A 24,053-nucleotide genomic window follows, 5' to 3' on the forward strand; every position below is an offset into this window, starting at 1 on the left:
TTGCTAAACAGGTTCTGCATTTTTTTTTCTTCAAATAATTTAAACCAGGGACAGAAAATGTTTGGTCATTACTACAGGTAACCTCAGGCACCGATAGCAGAGAAACATCCTTGGAAAAAAAAAAAAAAAAAAAGAAAAAACAGTCTTAAAAACTTCCTAGCAGCCCACCGTTTTCAGTTAGCAGCTCTATCTCCCAAAGCAGCTTTCCAAATCCTCTGTAGAGCTTTATCTGTTTGAAGTTGATGCTTTGCTTTCATCTGGATCACAGAAGTGGATCTTTCTCATTACAGCACGGCCCATAGGACAGAATTTATAAGGTCAAACTAAGGTGCACACAGAAAAATCCCATTAAAGCCCCCAGCATGATGCACGCTGCAGAGATATTCAGTAACGAAGGACTGGGGGCTTCCGAGGTTGTCTGTCTTGCTCAGCTGCTCTCTGATGGGTAGAACCAGAAAGATCGTTTCACAGCTTAGCTAGCGAAATGCTTAAAAGCACTGCAGAAGACAAAGAAGATTAACTAAGCAACAGATCATAGAAAGGGGAAACCCCCCGTAGTTTAGCATCTAAATAAGAAGCGGAGCTGTGAGCAACTGCGCTGTTCAGGTGGGTTTATTTATCCTCACGTACACAGGCTTCAGGCACAGATCTGCAGGCAGGAGCACGCAGGCCAGCCTTCAGTTTTTTCTGAATATTAAAAAAACCTTTTATGAATCACTCGTCAATCTTAACACCTCTGACCTTAGGCTAAATATAATATAAATTACTTAAGCATGAATAAAGATGGATAATTGGTAGTTGAGAGTATTCCTTGCAAGAAAGGATAACTATCTGATTAAATATTAAAAACTACCATACATTCAATGCTGGTTCAGAACTCCAGGAGCTCATTCTTAAGCTCATAACAAAAAACATATTTACCCAGAAAAAAAAATGATTTATAGCCAAAGCAGTCCTTTAAGTGATTTCCCATTCAATAGTGTAGAAGTAATTATGGGATATTAAAGATAACAGGATCACAATCCCAGTCATTAATCTACAAGTGTATTTTTATAGAAAAACTGAGTTGAACTACAATACATTCAGTGAATACAATATGCTTTTCTAAACGGTATCATGACTATATGGCATTTTGGAAATGCATGGTGCAAGCTGGAAAATTTCAGTGTGCCTCCAGTATAGGTGTGTATATGAACACATATGGGTGCACCTCTGAGTATAAATACTGGAGACATACATGTGTACACACTTTCATAACACTGCTAGTATCCACCATGCAGGGTCCTTGGTTTTGCAAAGAATCTCTCCCATTAAATGTATAGTTACCACCTATAACTTGGGGTAGACAAACTTTTATTCTCTTAGAAACAGGGATGCTGTAACCACCATGTATTTGTTTCCCCTTTACTGTATGCAAGTTTTACAAAAGGAATTTATAAAGGCAATTAATGGTCCCAAATATTGCCGGTGCCCAAGAAAAGCCTTTTTCTTTAAGGATGTGAAATCACCCACATTAAGCAAGGTACCATAATATAATTTCATTTTACTTCGTGCATCTGACCATTGACTTGGAATTACCAATCTCAGCTATTGTTTTCTTGATATCCTCCCAGATATGCATCATAGACCAAATCAGATATTTTTAGCATGCTTTAGCAGCTCTCTATTAACAACAACAATTAGTTAATACATTTTAAGGCCCATAACAACTCTTTGTCTATAGCGGGCACATTGCACCTGCACCCCGTTTCTGCCATGCCTGCACATCAAGCACCTGGGCACCACGACTGCTGCAGTGAAGCATTAACTTGCACGTAGTTTTTTTGCATTTCTCAAGGATAATCTACACATTCAACATTTAGAAAGAAAGGAGCAGGGAGAAGACGAGCAGTCTAGGACTGGGGACAGATGAGCCTTTAGCTAGCAGGGAGCTCCGGTTGTCAGAAACAAGGGAATCCTGTCAGGGCACACAAGAAGTTCAAACACGTGCTCTGACAAGGAGCCACAACAAACTGCTCTGCGCATCGTGTCCGGCAAGAAATACCAGGGGAGAATGAGCGGTGTAAGCAGGACAGCAGGCAGCCACCAGCTGGGCTTGCCAACTGTATGAAGAGCTGTATCTGTACATACTTTTCACTTTTCTGCCCCTGATTCAATTGTTAGAATACCTTTTAAAGTATATTTATTGGTCATGTTTCCTGCAATATTTAATTCTCAGAATTACAATTAGGAAACTTAAGTAACTGATTGTGCTGTCACGATTAATCCTGTGTTATCCACCTGCTAGGTCGGAAAAAGCCACTTACCATCGAGGGGCTGGCTATTGCCATAGCATGCTGTGTGCCACTGGCTACCAGATCAACTCCCACTCCTGTAAAGTTCTTTGAAACTCCAACACCTTTATCAAATGACTCTCCTCAGGATTTCTATTTATTCAAGTCTCTTCAAGACATTTTCCTTCTGGTTGAATGATACCAAACTCTCTCTTCTTGTTGCAGTTGTTGGTTTTTTTGGGGTTTTGCTGCTTTTTTTTAAAAATAATAGCTAGTATTTACTGTTTTCTTTTACACATTTTCAACTTTTCTTTTCATTTTCAGCTGTTACTGAAGGCTATGTAAACTCTGTATAGGCCTCTGCACTGCTCGCCCTTAGCATTCTTTTTCTTCCTTTCTTGCCTTGCACGTCAATGTTTATACTAACAAAATGTGTGCAAGTATTGAAAAATATAAAGTTGGAAAGGGCCTCAAAAAAATCATCCAGTCCAATATTAATATCTGAAAGTACCAGTCACTCTAGAAACATATGAAGCTCCCACAGTTAACTACATATCAGACAATCAAAATACTGTGAATATGACTCAAGAATTGATTCATATTCTTCCAACTTCTGGTTTCCATAGTACCGAGAACATTATACGAGAATTTTGCTTAGTCTGTCAATATGCTATATTTCTACAATTCCTTTTGGCAAAGGACAAAATTAGCAGTCCATCCCCCAGCCTGCTTATTTACCGTCTAATACCGATAACTGTCACGAACTCCATTAATCAGTCCAATGCCAACTGCTGACATTTCATCTGCAATGTCAATTTTTATACAGTTGAACAGTCTGAGTTTCAGATAATCAGGCTTAAGCATTTTAATGATCAAAGACTATAGGTTTATTCTCGAAAGTAATATACATCACCAAGCTAGAGAAATGGTAGCAGATCACCAAGACTTACACATCACCGATATCACTGTAGAGCGTTCATACTGGTCATATACTACTGTGAAATCAGTCTTGCACCTTTGGGGTTTTATTGCGTACAATTGTCTCATTTGCTATTAAGTTTTAATAGTAAAGCCTAACTGTAAAATCAAGTGCTGTGTTGCAGGACAATTTCAGCTACTGGAATACAAGCTTCTGCCCAGCTGATGTGACCATGGGTAATACACTTCTTAGCTACAGGCAAAAGAGAAAGTACTTCACCCCATTATACAATATACAAGTACCTAAATTTTGTTGAGTCCATCCCAAGTCATAGAATTTCCTTCTCATCTTCCTCCTTAAAAAAGGGTCCTAACACCATTTTAACAGCAGGTCCCAAATCGCTAACACACACTGCCATCTTTGCTTCTTGAAACCTTTTTTGAAACCACTTTCAACACAAATACGTGTGTACAATGCAAGAAAAAACTGCACGGTGTTACGCTCAGTTCCTACTCTACTGCAGTTTAAAGTGTTTAAACATCACAAATCACACATCAATCCCTGATTGCTCATAGTCTGTCTCTGTAAGCAGCAAACCAAATCCGCCCTTTCAGCAACTGCCACTACTTGCTCATAGTATTTTCCCTAAAGCTGCTAAAATACACACTTCCATCCACCTACGCTCCAACAGCCGCATACAGAAAAAACTGTAGCCACAAATAAATGAGCCCTCAGCAGACAGATAGAAGCATTTCCAATTACACAGGAAACAAGGAAACAGTCAGCTGTGTTATATATCGCACTCCTTTTATTTAGATAAATCTAACTGAAGTGTGATACAACTTTTTTATTATAGAAGTGTGTAATAAAAATAAAGTCTTTGCTGCTGCAATCCTGCAGTTGGGATTCCAAACTTATTCCCACTGGGGTCTTCCAGCTACTGTTGAGGTACACTGGCACATGATTTAGCATCTTCTTTCCTAAAAAAACCCCAAAAAAACCCTGTACAAAGATTTTGCCAGTTGGAGAATAAAACAATACTGAAAAATCATATCTATTATTCCTCCCAGCAAGATTTTGATTATTATCACCTAGTAGTCTCACATAATCCCAAACCATCTTTATTGCCTTCCCCACATCACACGAAACAACAGAATCCAATTTTGTCGTGAGTCTCCATATCCCAGTGCAGCAAAAACATCCAAACAGTACTATCTCAAATCTAGGCAAACTTAACATATTCTTCTGTGTGTGTATACATACACAAATCCAGGAGTTCACCACTTCTGCATATTTAGGAACAGTTACCAACAGTTCAATCTAACATTTAAATTTAACATTTCCACAAGTTATATGCACAGAATTTTCACTGAAGGCTGTACGTCTGCTGTGCGTCCTTCACTGAAAGGGTTATAAAAAGTGACCGTGGATCCTTCCTGTTTTTGCGGACTGTTATCTTTCCTCTCAGGGCCTCTCCTGCAAAAGTAAAAAGGAAATTACTAAGCTGGCAATATTGAATTATGCACAGTAACAGCAAAGGTGTATTACATACCGCTGTGTTGCATGAGAAGCTGTTTCCAGCAGTCTTGACAACAAATAAATGTCAAACTAATTGCAATTAAAGCTGGTAAGGTGCCGAGTTGTGTGACATCTTACTTCTCAGGTGACCCACTCAAACAGCTAACATGCCAGTTATTTTCATTGTGATTGGGGAAAAACACTGTATTCCTTGGACACGTTGCCCTCTTATCTATCAGGTTGAGTTGGCTCTCCACATCCGTACCTAGCATCTCCAGGCACACAGACGTCTTCGCTGGAGAGGAACTAAGTGCCATTGTACTATTTCGCCCTCACTCCCAAGCTTAGAAAATATAAACTATTTTCTAATCAAATTATATACAGTATATTTCAGTTCTTGAACATAGATTTCCATCCTTGAAGCAAATTATTAGCAGAAATAAAAGAGCATGGAAAAAGGAAAACTGCTAGTCCAAAAAATTTAGTATTGCATTATTCCTTTGCCAAGCTCCCTCACTTAAATGCATCACTGCTACGACTTTGAGTAAAACCAAATAACCACAAAAACCTATTCCACTTCCTACTGCATATGCCATGTCATTTAATTTTCATTTAAGCATTTCATTTAAGCTGCAATTTTTTAGGTGATGTTTTTATCTGGCAGGAAACATTAACACAGAAACCTCCATGGCATTTCAAGTTTGTACATCCTTTACAAACTACCAGGCTTTCTTGACCATAACACTTGATATATACGTGTGCTTCAGCCAAAACCAGAGAGAACACTTTTCGACACAGAAGGAAAGAGCTGAGAGACATCTAGAGAGGCACAACTCTTGCTTTTGGTGTTCCTAAGTTTAAGTAAAAGCTTTTGTCCTAGAGGAATTCCAGGCCTCAAAGTCTGTTTTTAACATTTTGTCTTTGCCTGCACTGATCAAGCCTGGGTCCGTCCCAACAGCAGCTACAGTTCCACAGTACATCAAGTTCTTCCACATTTATTCTTTATGTAATTCAAACATCTGTTCTAGCTTTTAGAAGCACTTTCAGATTCTAGAAATAAATGAGGAGAAAAAGTAAACTTGCTGTGCCAGCTTCAGAACTTGTATATGTTCGCTAAGAAGAGATGTTTTAATTTCACACAAAGACTAAACATTATTTGTGGACCTGTCAGTCCAATGTCATGATCTAACAGTCCATTTTATCATCACGCAAACGTACTCAATGGATACTACGTGAAAAGCCTTTACAGCTATGCGACTTTCTGAATCTTTATACAGGACTAAATGATGGGACCATGATGTTCTCTATGGGCACAGCTGTACCTCACTTCTTTTTTCCCCACATCTAAGATCCTTACAAGACGACAGCAGAAAGCTAGATTTACAGATATTGGGAGCTCCAGGAACTGACTCATGCTATATAAACTTAAGACAAGAGTTACAAGTCTCTGTCCATCACATAACAGTCACACAAACTGAAATCCACAGCCAATTTCAACCAGTCACAGGGTTTACTACTCGCTTATTTGAAAGCTTTATTTAAAAAGCACGTTTGAGAGACTAAGCTTTCAACAAGGTTCTTGATTTCTAGATGCTTAAGGAGCTACTTTCATTAAAAATATTCCCAGTTTTGAATATTAAGCCCAAATTCACTGAGAAGGTGTTAGAGGAGGACATTAAAGAGGATTTAGTTTTCTTTTTAGCTTTTACCTGCTTCTCCCCACCCCCATCCCAACAAAAAGCCAACACATTCCTTATTTCCTGGGTTGTGCCACAAGGTTCTTCCCGACTTGCGTGCCTGGCTGGGAAAGCAGGGGGGTAACAAAAAAAAAAAGGCCTCAAGTCTCTACAGAGCAAAGATACGGGACAGAGTTTCATAGATTTCCCTTAATCACTTGGGCTACACTGCCCCCCCTAAAAACTGGAAAGAAGTTAATAAATTTCAAAAACATTAGTGTGGCTATGAATCTAGTACTTGAAAGTTTTGGCTTCGTACCTTCAGTTTCATGGAAAGAGGATAACAGAGATAAAAGACGTGGAAGCAAACTGCAGACATATGCAAACTGAAATTTCTTTGTTCATACAGACATACATGACCATGTAGCAGTGTCAATTATGTACAAAAAGATTACTTTTTCAATACCTCAGCGTTTGAAATATATACACGGCTATTTCAGTAAGTCCGTATGAAGAATGGCTTCACAGTTTTGGCTTCTAGACTAAAAGCCTGAAGTCAGAATGTAGCAACAACCCTTTAAATAGAAATGGCTAAATTTGTACGCGTTTTGAACTACCTGAAATACTTCTAGTACACCGTGCAGCAGAGATTGCATCAAACTCAGATTAGCACAGGCATCATTTCAGACTTGTCACATAAAGAGCTCGGGATACAACTAGAAGCTGAACCCAAATACTTTCAGGTTAGTATTTTATATTTTGTTTCTTTACAGACAAGTGAATTTCAACAGCCTGGACCACACACAGGCAGAACAGATTTTTACTTTTTACATCTGACAATGTGTGAGGTTTTTAAATAATACCAAATTTATATTAGAAAAAAATCCCACCTTTAGGCTAATAGCATTAACATTTTCAAGTGAGGTGTCTGAAATGACGTTCCCCAGCAAAAGGCTGATTTTGAAGTTGGAGGATCTTTGTCTTCTATGACCAGTTGGGGGACCACACAAGAATCAGGCTATCGTCTTTGGTGGCCTTCAGTCTAATACTCAAAAGGTCAGTTACAGCACAAATTCTTATGCAACTTCTATGTCATTGCAAAAACTCTGGAATGACAAATTCTGTTCCCATAGCCTGGCTCTGGCTTGATGATCAACATACACACTACATTCTTTTTATCTTTACGAAACTACATGCTCAGTGAATATTCTAATATCTGAAGAAAAAATAATCCACAAATACTGATGTTGCCTCATATTGCAAGGAAATATTACCTATACAGACTTATTAGTCTCGGTTTTAATGAGCTTATTGGGCAGATGTGTCTTTATTTCACTACGCTTTTGTGAAGACTGCTGCTTGTGGTTACTAGAAAACACTCATCTCTATCTCCAGTCCTTAGTAAGACCTGTAATTTAAGCTGAAGTTTTCAATATTGCAAAAATGAAAACAATTAGTAATCTTCAAACTAAGCTGGTTTCAAATTCAGTAAGAATTTTACAATTCTGCATTTGAGACAAATCTCAGTGGCATCCACAAACAGTAAATTGATAGAAGACCCACATTCTAAATAATAAATGCAGGACATTCTGTCAAAGGCTGCAGTATAAACATTAAAGAAAACTTTTCAAAAAGAATGACTGTGGTACCAATACTGTATAAAACATCAAAAAATATATGTATTCTTTGCTAATTTTGTATTTTTTTTCATTATTTAACAGTTCATTGGAGATTCCACTTCAATTCTGATGCAGCTTTATTATTAGGTCACAAATGACTCACATAAAACAACATGTTTTCCAAAGAAATGCAAAAATTAAATAATCTGTGAACCCAGAGACGGGTTTGCCAGGTAGAAGGCCAAAGTGAAGATGAAAGGGTGCTATAGCTTCTCTCCTACTAGGAAATATAGTCTAGTTTGTACATTCAGATTTTCAGAACTGCTACAAAATGAATTATTTGATCTATTTTAACATCCTACGACAACAATTTTTAAAACATTCAATAAGCCTAAAGAGCCTCTGAGAACTAAAATTCCACAATCTCACTTAATCCATACTTCAATCTTACCATTTAGAAGATTAAATACAAACCAATAAATGAAGTAAAAAAAAAAATCTAATTTCATAAATTACAGCTGACTTCATACAACGGAACCCTCAGATTCTGTTTGCAAAGGCAGTTAATGAAACAAAACATTCCATTTTGCTCAGCAATTTCTTGCGCAGTAACCACATTAAATTTGCCTTTCTAAACAGTCTTTTCTGAGGGCCAAAGCAAACAACAGCAGTGCAACCAAGTAACAGAAAGGCAGTTCTGAACAATTAATCAATGTCATGTAGATGGAAGAAGACTGATGTTTTTTCACCATTCTGCTGTCCTGTGAGCTGTCTGGAGGAAGCCACTTCTGGGACTCAGCTGCATCACCTTGCTCTTATCACGCTCAGCTGAATCCGAGTAAACTGCACAGTGCCATTGCAGTTTGATTAGGACAAAACCGAATCCATTACAAACCCCTTCCTGCATTTTTATTATCCCTTAGGGAGTCCTGGAATTTGTGCCCCCAAGAAAAAACAAACTAATTCAGCAGAAGTGCTGCACAAGCTTGCTAGCCACTGGAAAAAATGCATCTCTATGTCCATACTGACCCACTGCCAAATAATACATGTCTGATTACATGCTCTACAGTACACGCTGTATAGGTGGTTTGTAGTTAATTTTCATTCTAACTTTTACCATCAGTGGAACTATAAGCAGTTTTTCACTTACGTTTGTGCAGTACAATCACCCATACCTCCAGCCTGCCATCTGTGAGCTAAGGTGCCTCTCAGTGCAAAAGCTCTATTGCTACAAATGCTGAGGCCCAACAAATCCAATATTCTCAGTCTATAACCTGATTCACCTAAAAGGATTTGACTGAACCCAAAGATTCCACGCAGTCTCCTGCATACATACTCATAGCATCTACTTAAAGCTCAAAATGATGCGTGGCAATGAGTTCGTGATGTGAAGAACTACCCTGCCTTTCAGTACAACTCTGTGTCCCCTCCCTCTTTGATTATAGAGGAGACTGAAAATGACTGTTAATGATGGTAGCCAGCAATCAAGGTCTTCCACGTTTCCTTCTTTTCTTCCACTTACGAAGTTAACAGTGAGACAAGCAAGAACATGGTACTCAAAGCATTCTGTATCCAGAACCCCATAAAAATGTTAAAACCTTATAAATGATCTCACAAGAGTTGTTTCAAAGGGAGCTGCTAGAAAACCGCAGTGGATTTGGGCTAAAGGCACCTTAACCACTGAACTGCTGGTGAGAAATACCTTTAAAAATCCCCTAGACTGAGAGCCACAAACTTCTAGGTGGTAGTCATGCATGCGTTCAGTTACACAACAGTAAGCTTTGACACCACTCTTCACTATAAGGTTGTCCTCGTTTGTGGCTGACAACTGAAACATTATCTCGTTTTCCACTCTGCTTTAGATGAGCTGGACCCACTCCCTTACGCACCACTGAGGGCTAGCGTGCAACTAAACCCAGCGAGTCTTTTCTAAAGCATTACTCCAGAAGAGTTGGTTAGTGAGTAGTTTCCATACCCCATCTACCTTCTGAAAATGAAAAAGAAAAATCAAAGACAAATAATTCGTGGTGGGACTAAGAGCATTTCCCTGAAACTTAGTAATTTATCCTTAATCCTCCCATTCATCATCTTAAACTGCAGGCACCTGCAGCTGTACATGGACTGCCACCTTCCCATTTGGCCACTTCTCTTACTGAATCCCCAGCCCAACGAGGTCCAATGAGCAGTTTCTGTACCCAGCAGTAATCACTGCCTGTCTGCATTGCCCATCTGATCTGTGACACCCTTCTTCCACCAGCTGGCTACTTTTATTAAGTAAGAAAGGAATGGCAAACAGCTGCCGTTAGACCACTGTTCACCCTCCTCTGAAACTATGCTAAGGTTCTGTCTTTTCCTTTCGTGCTCCAAGTATATTCTATGAAGAGTTTTTGTACCAAATTAGCATGTTTCAACTCCCCGAGACAAACTATGAACCAGCTACCACAAAGAAGTCTACACAGCCAACGAGCGAGGCAAGAGCACCGTATGGCTGCCTGAGGTAACGTGCACACACAGCAAGCGACCAAAATTCCCAAGATAGCTCAAGTACCAGAAACAGTTGCGCTACAGGGAACGGTGAAGGTCAGACATGTGGTCCTCCAAAACGTTTAGCTGCAGCAGCCAAACTCTCTCACCTAGAATTAGTCTTAATTTACTACTGTCTGTAGTAGAGATGCTAAACCGTATAGCCTTGTCCCAATCTTTCTCAGCAGTTGTGACAAAATTCTGAGAAAGCTGGGGTTTTGTTGCTGTATGAGCCACATCCCCTTGCAGTCGCAAGACTTGGGGGGGGGGGGGGGGGGCGGGGCACAGAACGCCACAAAAAATGCAAGTTTTCCTGCCTAGGTATAGAACTTCTATTATATTCCAATGATATAAAACAGCCATGGGAAGAGATTCTCTCAATTTAGTACCTGAAATACAAACTTAGAAACGCTTCCAAAAAGTCAGCAGGATAATTTTAAATCACCTATTTCCAATGATACAGCATAAGACATGAATGATTTAGTGTGACCTCAAAGTTCAAGTTTTAACCATTCCTACATTTTAAAAGCAAGCACCATTTTTGGATGTACCACTTCTAAGTAAACAAGTGACAGCATTCTATAGACACCATGTTGCAGCTGTAGACACACAGAACATACACTAAAATCTCAATTAGGAACCAAATTATCCTATTGGGACGCACAATGTTGAAGTATTTCAGTGTAAGATCACAACATTCAGACAGATTAACAGTGCCTGTGTTGTTTTCCTACTTTTAACAAAGCTCTCTAGGTAAACAAATTAAAATTTTTCAGTTTGTAAATTTACAAACAGCTACCCAATTATGGAGGCTGGGGAGCTAAAGATAATCAAGGATTTTACAGGGGCTTAGTCATGTGAATTCTACTTCAGTTTTGCTGTGCTAGTCCCTTTTAGCACCACAGAAAAACAAATCAAGGTTTTATTTCCACTGCAAGGCAATATCAAGAACACAGAACACTGGCAATATGCTGGTTTATTGCTAATGGAATTTGCTTGCATACAGATCTGGGTTTTAACTTAATGCACTGTTACTGAAAATATTCTGTAGCCCCTTTAAAATACTTTTTATAAAAAATTTATTTATATAATATATATTATATATATTATATATATTATATAGATTTATATTATATAAATATTTAGTAAATGCTTGAGACAACCAAATGAGAATGATATTCTGTATGTAATTTTTTGTTTATGAAACTTAGGAGGAATATTTCAACAAACAACCTAAGTGAAAGACTTACATTTGGACTGTTAACAAGAACAAGGTACTGCTTTGCATCTCAATTTCAGTTTTCAAAATAAAGACATTTTCAAACTATTAAAAGGGCTGCTAACTGAAGCCTTGTACTCTGTAGGGAGTCTACAACACAATACCCTTTTGTCTGAGAAACCCCAGTTGTTCTGGCAATAAAATATCATCTGGCTTCTTTCTCCAGTTTCTTTAATTTCACTGCTTGCTAAGCAGTTAAAGCACATGCAACACACTGACGCCGTTTTGTTTTCCTTCATCGTACATCCGCTTCAAGTCTCTTTGTCAGAGGCTGGGAGGAGGAAAACCAGCTTTTCAGAATATAAGAGGAGTAAGAGTCTATCCCCCACTCACACATTAAATTGAAACCAAATCATCCATCACACCTATAGACCAAGCTGTCTATCATAGTTAGGTATCAAGCTGAAATTCAGTGGTAACTCCGAAGTATTAATTAGGTGTAATTTCTATTGCCTCACTTTCCAGATCTCTGGACCTAGATTAAACCTCTCCCATTTCATCCCAGAGAATTTGTAAACATTGCACATGTAGCACAGGCTGCAGAGGGAATGGCAAAGGAGGAAGGATTAGTTGCCAGCCACATCTTTTGGCCCGTGACGGCTTGATTCTGTTATCATTAGAATAGAGGTCAAAACATTAAATCTTTTTTATGGCTGAGAAACTAGATCTATTTTTACAACAAATAACCTGGCATCAAAGAGCTGAGAAAATCAGCTAGTTCACGCTGCTGGAGTAAACTATTTTGCCATGGCTAAAGGAGCCTTTTCCTGTTAAACACCCAACAGGTTCAGATATCTGTAAGCTCAACCTCTTTCACAGAGCAAATCCAAATACAATCAGCGCTTTATAATGACTTCAGGCATATCCCCAAAAGCCATAAAGCATCTCATAAGAGATTTTCTGTCAGCCTCACTGTTTTACTCGAACTAGAAATCTAAGGGAATCATTTTCCTTTATGAAGGGAAAAACCCCACTGCCCTGTATGAAAGATGCTTTCAAAACAAGAAAACATTTTCAATGCACGTTACACGACCAAATCTTTCTTTCACAGCCTATTAAAATACTGAAAGCAAATGCCGCCACGGGTACACTGGTCAGATTACTGCAAGACTCAAATCATACTATTTTCTATTTAATTTCCAATACTTACCATGAAAAGCGTGTGGCCAGCAGGGCCAGTGCCCGTCCCCCTGCGCTGGGCACTGGGGCGGCCGCCCCTCGAGCCCTGGGCTCAGCTCTGGGCCCCTCATGCCAGGGGTCATGGAGGGGCTGGAGCGTGTCCAGAGAGGGAGAACAAAGCTGGGGAAGGGGCTGGGGGTCAGGGGGGACCTGATGGCTCCCAACAGCTGCCTGGCGGGGGCTGTAGGCAGGGGGGGTCGGTCTCTGCTCCCAGGGAACAGCGACAGGACAAGAGGGAACGGCCTCAGGTGGCACCAGGGGAGGTTCAGGGAAAATGTCTTCACTGGGAGGGTGGCCAGGCACTGGGACAGGCTGCCCAGGGGGGTCACCATCCCTGGAAGTGTTCAAAAAAAAACCATGTAGATGAGATGCTTAGAGGCATGGTTTAGTGATGGACTTAGTGTTAGGTTTACAGTAGCACTCAAAGATCTTAAAGCTCTTTTCCAACCTAAATGATTCTATGAATACATTTAGTCACAAGTGGTTTTTCTTCGTTTTATCTCCTAGTGCCATATATACATTTCTTATTTTAAGTATTCATACACCAGGTTGATGAATATTGCGTAACATAGGATATAAAGGCTGAAGCCTTCAAACAATGTATAAGTGTTTAATCTTTTCTTGAGGAAAAAAGATCTGGGGAACAACAAAGGAGAAGGATCAGAAATAATATGTTGTTTTGTTTTTTTTTTTAAAAATCCCATACGTTCAGAAACATTCCTATGTAGGTACCAGGAAACACATTCTGCCCTGATAGGCTTGTGTCATCCATGAATAACTGAGATCCCACAGAAATTAAAACTGGGATTACAAAGGAAAAGGAAATTACATGAAGAGTTTCTCTCAGAACCTTCTCTAGCACGAGAAATAACAGGTAGAGAATCCCAGATTAAAGTGATAATTATATGTAAGATAAAACCAGACAGAATGGGTAAAAGGATGGGAAAGGGGAACTTAAATTAACTACAAAAAGGAGACAGGTATAAAGAGAAGAAAAACATAGCTGTAACAAGGTTTGTTACAGAAATAACTTTAAGTAATGTGAGCTGATAAAGAGAAAGGAGTTACAGCAAAAATGATCTTCAAGGTCAACTAAGTTGCGTTCACTGCCGCAAAGACACTGTTTCTGCAGTTGTCTTCAGAAAGTCACTGCACTTAAGACTAGAATTCTTAAGCCAGGCACACCTCCCAGTAATTTCACACATTTGCTAAGTGTCAAATGATCTATGTAATATTAAATAATGTGCATATTCTAACAAATGTCACTGCACTTAAAAAAATTTCACTTCACACTCTATGACACTGAAATTTAATGAGTTGCAGCAAGGAGACCTTAGCCAGCCTTGTCTAGAAAGAGAAGCAGAACAGAACACAAGCCAAGTACAAATGCAGCAATGAGTATGTGCATCCCAAGAATTAACAGATACTAAGAGTATGTAAATAAAAAAATATTTAGGAATATAAATAATTTCGCTGCTTTGACTTTATCAGGTAACATAGACCATAGTGCTGTTAGGAAAGAAGCTTCTGGGAAAAAGTTGTCATGGCTTATAGCTGGAAAAGGCAACAGTAGAAGCAATTTAATTAAGCGCATACACTGCTTTCACCACTGTACATTCATAATTAGGTCTGTTGAAAAGAGACAATATTCCATCTACATCAATACATCTCTATAGCATCTCTAAGCCTCTTGATGTCAGGTTTTATTGCAGCATCCCCCTAAGTTTTTGTATGCTTTCCCCCCATCTGTGCAATCTATTTACAAACTGTTCAGGTCAGGGTCATGTATTACCATGAATTTACTAAGTAATGAGCAGAAATGAGCCCCATTCTGGGGTTCCGCCCGTGGTCCTGCTAGCATGTGAAGAAAAATGGCCCTCAATGACAACTATTTCACCACTGGGTAAGAGCTCAACAGGACTGAATAAATATCTAGTGCTTAACTGGACAAAAATAAAAAATAATAGAACAGCATAAAAAATTTACTTCGTCTCCTTTGATTACAAAAGGAGCAGAAGAGTTTGAAAGAAAGTGCAGTTCTACAGGAATAAGAGGGCACGACTTAGAATTCTTGACCTGCTGTATGCCCATCCTCTTGCATGACTGTCCTGCAACAGTCATGGACCTATTTCTGTGTCTATAAAGCACGGAATATTTGACTATTGCATAGAAACATTTTCAAGACCTACCAAACAGAACTAATCAAACCCACTAACAAGCATCACCTGAGTCTTCAAAGCCTTACTTGAACAATGTAGCACCTGCATTTTGGGTTATCCCTAATGACAACAAAAGCCTTTTTTACTTGCATCACATTCGAGGTGCAACTTATTACAGTACTTAACCATTTTATAAAAATTTACAGCGCATCAAATTAACTTCTTCCATACTTTTTCGAAACCGTTTTCAATTTACATAGTAATCCCACAGTGCCAGGTACAACACCCATGCATATATTCATGACTCATTTAACAAAGACAGCGTAGTTCAGGTGCACTACAAAAAAAAAATCGTATACAATCACTTGAAAAATGCAATACTTGAGAACATTCGTAATGTTACAGAGTATAGTAGAGTTCTGATCTTACATTTTTCTGCCTCAGAAATGCTTTGATACAAAAAATTCTTGTCAAAATTACAGTATGGAGCTACGCAAGTATAAGACATATGCCCACTTACAATGTGTACCTATGCAGATATTTGTAAGTATTTTTTAACATGAACCTTGTATAGACAGATATATCCCAGTGCTTTGCCAAGACAAAAAATTTAACAGCAGCTGAAAGATTTACTTACTAGTTCATTTTCACACATCATTTCTAAGGTATTTTAGATTTAAATTTTAGGACAACAGCAGTGTAACACAACCACTGTTGCATCACAACTGAATTTAAACATACCTGCTTCTACAGGAATTGGTTTCTCCAGGAGAAAAACTGTCTGTTTCCAGTGTGTTCTGGTACACTGGGGACCAGTTGAAAACAAGACCTGCAATGGAAGAGTTCAAGAGTTTGATTAAGAACAACATTTTTGATATCACACCACATCAATCAATTACTGAACACACATGCACATGAAGTGTTTGCTACAGCGAGACAGACTCACTGCCAAACACCTTGAGGCAGAATAAAACACAAAACCACCCTCATTTCTCAAAGAAGTTTTTAAAGTGCATAAACCCCAAATACTCACCTTGTTGTGACAGTTTTTCTCAAAAAATATATCAAAATAACCAGCAACTGCCTATAAAAAACAGAGGAAAATGCAAATAAGATAAAGGAATAAGAGTGACAGTAAAGAAAAAGTATCACTAATATATACATTTTTTGGGATTTCTTCTCTCTTTCAAGCTTTTACCAAGAGGAACACGCTTAGAGACTTAGGATTTCTAGCATGCTAGAGATCCTAAGTCAAAAAATAAGCTGCCATCACACCTTTGACCTACTCAAGAATACTCAGCACACTAACTGCATTTTATTACATATCAAATATTAGTCTGACTTTCCAAAATAACCCACACCCCCTATCTGCAACTAGAATTAAATACAAGCAAACAAACTTTTGGCTGTGAAACCCAAACATAAAATTCCATCCTTGTCTTCTATGGCTCCCCCGCCCTCCCTGAGTACGCACACAACACAAGGGATGCTGCGTGACGTGTTCACTCTTGGTGGGGATGAACACCGTTGGCCACAAAAGCTCCCTCTGAACAGAGGCAGAGCATAACCAGGCAGAGAATATATTTCTCCCTCTACTACACACACAGATAAGGAAAATGATTCCCAAATGCTTCATGCTGACCTTTCCAGCAGTTAATAGTTTCCAATAGTAACTCTCCATGAGATTCCTTGCAGCACTTCTGCCTCTCCTGCCATCTCACTCCTAACCTCAAAGACAGCCTCTCTCTTCCAAGTTCAGTAATTCACTAGTGGTACTCCTCGTTCAGCTTGAAGAGAAGAAGAAATACAAAACGTTCGCAGACAGAACAGCATACTGACACTACTAGTTACACAGTCTTTTAATACCAGCCTGCTTTTCTGACAAAAAAAGCCTTGTGAGAGTCCCGGAAAGGTAAAGAATTCAAGAACTGGAAGATGCTAATAAAAGACCATCCACTCCACAGTTTCACCTCTGAAATCCTGTCCGTGATCACGTTTATTTGCTTCCTACTGTCTCCTACAAATAGGCTGAGGAAACCAGACCACAGGCCCAAGGCAGTCATGCTTTTCTATTACATGTCAGCCTGAAGAAATGACCCAGAATGGAGCTGTCGAGTAACTTCAACTACAGCAGCTGAGGGCTCTATCCCTGTGACAGCAGGAAGAGATTCTCCCCACGTCAGCTATAGCACATTCGAACAAGAGAAGTACCAATTCAAAGATGGCAGGCCCATTGCATGAAAACTCATCGCCAGCATCTGATTATAAACCTCCTCTCACAGAGCGTGTTTTTCTCTAAGTTTAGGAAACTGGTGGCTCTGAATAGTTACCAAGGACAAGTTCTGCAGCACGCCCTTCGTACTGACTCAAGAGGTAAGAGTGAAGGAAAAAAATAAAGTCAAACACGCTTATAAAATTAAGGTAACAAAATGAACGGCATAGGGCTTAATCATGATGAAATACATAATCTGAATGATAGCTGAACTATTCTGGTCTTTTTCCTCTCTAGCCTACATCCAGAACAGATTTCAGCAACGTGGTAGAGAATACAATGTGTTAAAACAAGTAAGCGTAGATCACGCTTTTCATCAAACGTAACTTTTTCAGATAAGGGCGCTCCAGAGAAGCCTGGCAAGTTCCAAATTCTGATGTGCGCAGATATTCTTAAAAAAAATGATCCAAGGACACACGGGGGACCTTCGTGACAAATGAACACCAGATCTTGGAAACTGTGACTCTTCCATCCCTTAAGTCCTATCACTCAATGCTGAGAATGTCGTTCTTAAGTAAATTACAGCCTTGTCTCTAATATGCCTTTTGGAGTAAAGATTGAGAAGCTTTTGACAAAGTTTTATTGACCCATCAGACTACTTTTGTTGATGCACAACCTCTTCTGGACATTAGTCAGAGATCTACTATGTCATAAACATATGGTCAATCATCAGGTCAATACTGTTGATATACTTACAAGACAGACCTAGGATACAATCATAGGAGAAAGGAGAAAGGCTGCAACAACAAAAATACATTAAGTAACGAGGGGGAAAAAATTGGCTTACAGAGAATACGGGACTATCAAGCTGTATTTTGGACTAGAAAGCTAAAAGCTCTATGCAGATGTACCATAGCTAAGGTGGATGCAGTTATCTATATAACAGAAACACTCTACGCGCTACCCTGAGAAGACAATCCCCAGAGCTGCATTTTTTGGGGGACTGGATCAAGTTCAGGCTGAAAAGAAACTGCAGTTACAAGCAAGAAACTGTCCCTCGCTGTCTGCTGCCTCCTGTGCTCAGAGAAACACGATTTGTACACATCTTCTGTAAACAACTAGGATAAATACCCACCTCATGCCTTACAGCATCAATCATTTCCCTAACTGAAACAACCCGAAACACTGACTTCGAATATCTAAATCAAGAAATAGTAACAGTAATTATTACACATCACGAAGACCACCTTATGCAGAGCTCCAGCGACTACAGAGAACAACAAGTTCTACATCAATACAATACACTCCTTTTGTTACATTCTAAAATGGATTTATGTCCTTTAATATTGATACTGAAATAACTGTTGATCCAGAAGGATAAAAAAATATCAAGAAATATTCTAACAAGATAAATTCCTCACATCCCTAAGGATAGGCTCCTGTGAACAGCTTCAGGTGTTCCCAAAAATTTGGTCAGAACTGGGACAGCAGGAGCACCCCAAAACCAAAACACTCTCTAGTCAGCTATGTCCGCAGGCAACTCCAGCCCTGCGTAGCTAAATAGAGGTTGTATGCCTAAATACACACAGCACAGAGTTTGAATGATGTTTTGAAAATTACCTGTAAGAGCACAGAGTGCAATTTAGAAATCTATTAAGTGTCTTTCATTAATACATTTCCAAACCATTTTTAAGCCAACTAACCCCCTCCGCCCTCAAACACACACACTTGGTTTAACAATTTTTCTTTGTTAAATTGGTTACAACTATGTAATTTGTTTTTAATAAACATTTTTAGACAACCTGCCACCACTTACCAACACTGTGTTTAATCTCCAGAAAGAAACCTCTCCCCTCCTATTTCTCATCTTTGGGAAAACCAGAAAGAAACCTCTCCCCTCCTATTTCTCATCTTTGGGAAAACAAGACGAGTAATACCAAACCCAGGAGCTACAGACCAGCTGCAAAATTTGTTTAATAGACTGTTGGCTTTTTGAGATCTTTCTGCTTTTGAGCTTGTTTGTCATTTGATCTGCCCCAGGCCTAAGGGATCTCGAGCCAGCTACACAGATACCTACAGACTAATTAATAATGAGCACACCCAGCCTTCCTAAAAACCCACCAGGCGATTTTGTAGAACAAGAAAAGCAATCAGTAAGGACAGGCGTAATGAGTTTCAAGGCTGAGGTGGTCCCAGGCTCATATTCAATTGTTAAGAAGTTCGCTACCGATACCATTCTTTATTTCTTTCAACATTCCTTCCCATCCATTCCCATCTGTGCATGGAACTGATCACTCAGAAGTATCATCACAAGAAACAGGCTGGGTTTTCTCTGTGCTAAAATACAGGGAGGGCACACAGGGATGGGACCTCAGCATCGCGCTCAGACCTTTTGTAGAAGCCAGGCAAGGAAGGAACCCAAGAGAAAACGAAGCCTCAAATTTGCAGTGAATCTAGTAAACCTTAGCCTAAAGAGTGGGCAGGTCTATGTCAAAGAGGAATCTTACTCTTTACATCCAATTAAACACTTTCTTCATATCAGAAAACAAGTTGACAGCTTCTTACAACCACTCAAACTTGGCTTTAAACAATCGAGTAATTTGAAGAATAGACCATTACAGCCTTACTATGACGGTCTGGTTTTATTCATCTAGCACAGAACAAGTACACATGTTAACAATTAATTCCTACCTTGACATTTTAAATCCAGAGTGTAGCTTTTTTTGTTAAAACTCAATTTCGTAGATCTTTTCACATTCAAAAAAAATCAGCTATTCTAGGAGTAGCAAAACAATAATTTTTAAAAAAAAGATAAAGGTAGTGTCATTCACTGATTTTAATACACAAAGAAAGTTTTCTTTGCCATGTCAAAGAATTTAATAAATAGAGTTTACAAATCTAGCTATAAAATTGTGGGTTTGGTTACTAGCTTCTTTTTAGGAATTTATATCTTCCCTTAAATCAAATTTTTTTTTAATTCATTACTTGGTACTGGTTTTATACTGAAATGCACAATACTTATCTTTTATATTCAGGCACACTGCAGTGGAATAATTCTGTAGAAGTGATGTTCAAAATGTTTTTCCTTTCATTTCACTTTTGAACACTACCACAAATTGCAGTAGCTGTGACAGTCGATCACAAACTTCTATTAAAATGCAATACTATAAAGACAGACACTTCCAATGTTTACAGCTGGGAGAAATATTAAGTCTTCCCCTCTTGTTGTAAAGTTTAACACATGCAGCTAAGGAGCAAAACATAAAGAAAAACAAACAATCACAAGTGGCATACAAAAAGCAATCACAGGCACAAGCCTATTAAAATGGAATATAGCGCTGGCCAGATTTTTATTAAAGGTGGCATCTTCTTCATGACAAGTCAAACTACAGAAAAAGAACAAGCAAATAATGCCCCCATAAATTCTAGATGATGTTTTACAACTGCTGCCTTGGGTGATTTGTTTTGCTTTTTTGGTTGGTTGTTTTTTTTTTTTTTTAAAGCATAACAATAACAGTTACTTCTACTGCAGTTTTCCTCATCTTTTTGCTCCACCTTTGACAGCTCATTTACAACTTCACCAGCAACTAATCTGCAAGAACTTAAGACTTCTCTGGAAGAATCTTTCAAGTGCCAGTCTCTTGACTAGCATGAAAAAGGAAAACAAAAATAATGACTTCTAAACTGGTAATAAATAACTGCAACTGCAGCCTGACACATCCTCTAGCCTCAAAGGATGTTAAATATTGGGAAACTCTACAGAAATATTATTCTTCCTGCTCTCAAATAAACTGCCAGGAGAAAAGCAGAGCTATGAAGACTAAAACTCCAACCCCAGAACAAAGCCTTCATGTTTACTGAGGGAACTAAGAAGCTTAAATAAAGAACTAAGGAAACATTTAGGAATATATGTACCTTAATGGGAATGCAAAGCATCATCTTACAAAGGTTAAAGAGTTCACTCAACTAAGAGTAAAATATTCCTGAAATTAAAACAGCAGCTGCTAACTTCTACCTGGTTTTGTCAAACACAGGTTTTGATTAAGAGTTCGTGTAAAGTAGCTTAAAGTTTTCATTCATCACCAAGGGCTTCTAAGGTGTTCATACAAACACACAAAAAAACCTGTAAATGAAACACGTCCTCCCAGTAAGGTTCACTGGTCTTCAACATTTTTCTTCCCTACCAGATAAATTATTTGAGTCTATTTTTCCCCTGTTCATTCATGTAACATGTACCAAATACATAAAGATCACAAAAAGCTGTAATATATGTAGTAGATCAACATTAGTACATATTATCTGTTCTTTTCCACTTAGAGCCCTTAGCTGAAATGGCAAGAGGAGTTTAAATTTTAATTCAAATCTATCTGAATATTGAGGCTGTTTTCTAAAGAAAATGGCTGCTCGTACATGCAGCATTTTAACAGGATAAAACAAATGAGACCGCTCGACTCCTTATGAGAACTCATAAAGGCAACCTTACCAATTCACTTAGGAAGAAGGAAATTAAAAATTATCATCATCGCTATCACCTACAGTGAGCAATTTATCATTCTTGCTCTTCACTAGTATCATGTTCCAACAGTGAGTGGCTACAACAAATACAATTAGACAGCTGGCCACAGAAGTGGGAGATAATGTGCTTTTGATGGAGTTTATCCAAGCATGGAGATGGAATGTTTGTCATCCATGCAGCAGAGTTGCTACGTTTTTGTCACAGGGAAACGAAACCCCTTGCTATTAAAACCCAGTAGTTTTGTATTTTAAAAGGACTACGAACCTGGAGACCAGTGTATAGGAGGCTACCAATAACCAAGTAGATCTGAAGGAGAAATCCTGTTTCGTAACATGACAGAGTAGTCTTTCCTTTGAACAGAAATGGGGTATTCAAGGTGTGTTTAATCATGGTACCCAAAGCCAGATTTCCAACTTTACCTTAAAAAAAAAAAAATAAATAATCTAGTTTCTCACCTAAGGTTGGAATTAAAGGCTTATATGTTAATACTTATTGCTGGCTCCCAAGTGGAAGATTGGACATTAGGAAATGAAACTGTTGACCATTTAGGAAGATTTTAACAAGCACAGATTTTTCCTTAGTGAAAATAATTTTCTCCAGTCAACTCAACTTCCTTTTTCCTCCTAAAGGTTTTAATACATCAGTCACGTCCTCTGGTTCATTATCCCTCTTTCACCCCCTTCCTCCCTCCCTCCCTCCCACTTTTTATATACATCCCCTGCTCTTTGACAAGATCTCCTGGGAGCAATGAAGAGATACTGCCATTTTCCTCCCAGGGGATATTATTATTCAGCTAGAACAGATCAACCTTGATGGACTCACAGGGGAAACGCTTGCAAACAAAAGAGAAAGTTTGTCAATTGATTTCTACACTGAGGGTAATCACCATTATATTTTATCTCTAAAGCTCACACAGTGATCAACTTAGAATACAATTAATGGTATATTTTCCTAGCAGCATCTACTAACTGTTATTAGCCAGATGTCTAATTAAAATCAGCAGTGACAAACCCTAGCTCTTTATTAGGAAAATGCACTTTTGCAGGCTAATTAAATTTATTTTTGACCATTATCTTTGTAAGACTGAAATCAAGGCAACTTGCACTAAAAGTGCTTTGAAACAATTTCATATAATGATTCCATGCAACCATTTCATGCTTTGAAAATCTTTGATCTTTGAAAGCTAAAATAATGATAAACTTAGTGCTAAAACGTACTACTTTGTGGTAAACAACAGGAGAAATAAAATAAAAAAAAAAAATCACAGAAAGAATACATGCTTTGAAAAAAGCCTTGACACACGTTCCCCTCCCCAATAACTTCTGAAAGACTAAACACTACATACAAGGTCACATTTAGAATTATTATTTTTGCTCACTCTTTCCATATTTCTCAGTTTTATTAGGATTTTTTTCCTTGAAGAGTTATTTAATTTCTTGAATACCTGGAAGGAAACCTATTTAGAGCATTAAGCATTTTTTTTAAGGATATGGCTCAATAAAGGCATTACAGGATCACCTGCAATACAGTCAGGATGCACTTACAGAGTCACATCAGGCTGATCTGATGTTACCAGCATGAGTTAATACTCTGCTAGGGTTTTTTTTCTGGTCATACAAAAATATGAGAGTAATTTAAAATAATTTACAGGTGGAAGAACAGACAAATCAGGTACATGTCAATTAATACTATGCTCTTAGGTTATAGGAACTGCATTGGTTTTCTATTTTGCACAAGCACAAGCTCATCACTAAGTCTGGGCGTTTACGTTCTTAGTCCATTTATCTAAAAACCAGAAAACAGTCAGCCTATTGCCTGCTGAACTGCTATGGTTTTCAAACAACCTCTAGTACAATTAAGTGGCCCTATCATACAACCAGATAATTAGCCAAGAGGTCAGCAAGAAGGCCTTCCAAGAGCAAGAACAGTGAGAATATTTAGGAAGATGAGAAAGAGATATTTCAGCACTCGCATTATCAGTTTCAGGAAGCAAAAGATTTGTACTAAAAAGCAACAAAGCAAAATGGAGTGGAGTTACAAAAAAATCAAAGGATGATAAAGAGGTGGGTGGCAAGTCCCAAAGGTTAACATTAGGCTTAAGAGAAAGACTAATCTTTCTGTGCTCCCACCAGCCAGAGAACAGGGAAAAAAAGCTCTGTTCCTAACTCTCTCCTAGGTGA

At 38.5% G+C, this 24,053-nt stretch overlaps 1 protein-coding gene across 3 annotated transcripts in view; it reads right to left on the reverse strand.

Moving 5' to 3' along the window:
* Positions 1 to 3,978: 3,978 nt before the first annotated feature.
* The window catches only part of PRMT3 (protein arginine methyltransferase 3), a 64,005-nt gene continuing 43,930 nt past the window's right edge, over positions 3,979 to 24,053 (reverse strand). The window contains exons 14-16 of one of the 3 annotated variants that reach the window (XM_055813909.1): positions 16,179 to 16,229; positions 15,887 to 15,974; positions 3,979 to 4,668 (exon numbers count right to left, since the gene is read on the reverse strand). In XM_055813909.1, the coding sequence (XP_055669884.1) occupies positions 4,559 to 4,668; positions 15,887 to 15,974; positions 16,179 to 16,229 (249 nt within the window). In that variant the 3' untranslated portion in view covers positions 3,979 to 4,558. Of the gene's footprint in view, positions 4,669 to 15,886; positions 15,975 to 16,178; positions 16,230 to 16,787; positions 16,933 to 20,197; positions 20,605 to 24,053 lie in introns of those variants that run through there. The other 2 variants (XR_008748751.1, XM_055813910.1) reach the window with 2 other exon arrangements.

This window comes from Falco peregrinus, chromosome 9 (genome assembly GCF_023634155.1).
Source record: "Falco peregrinus isolate bFalPer1 chromosome 9, bFalPer1.pri, whole genome shotgun sequence".
In the NCBI taxonomy this organism is placed as follows: domain Eukaryota; kingdom Metazoa; phylum Chordata; class Aves; order Falconiformes; family Falconidae; genus Falco; species Falco peregrinus.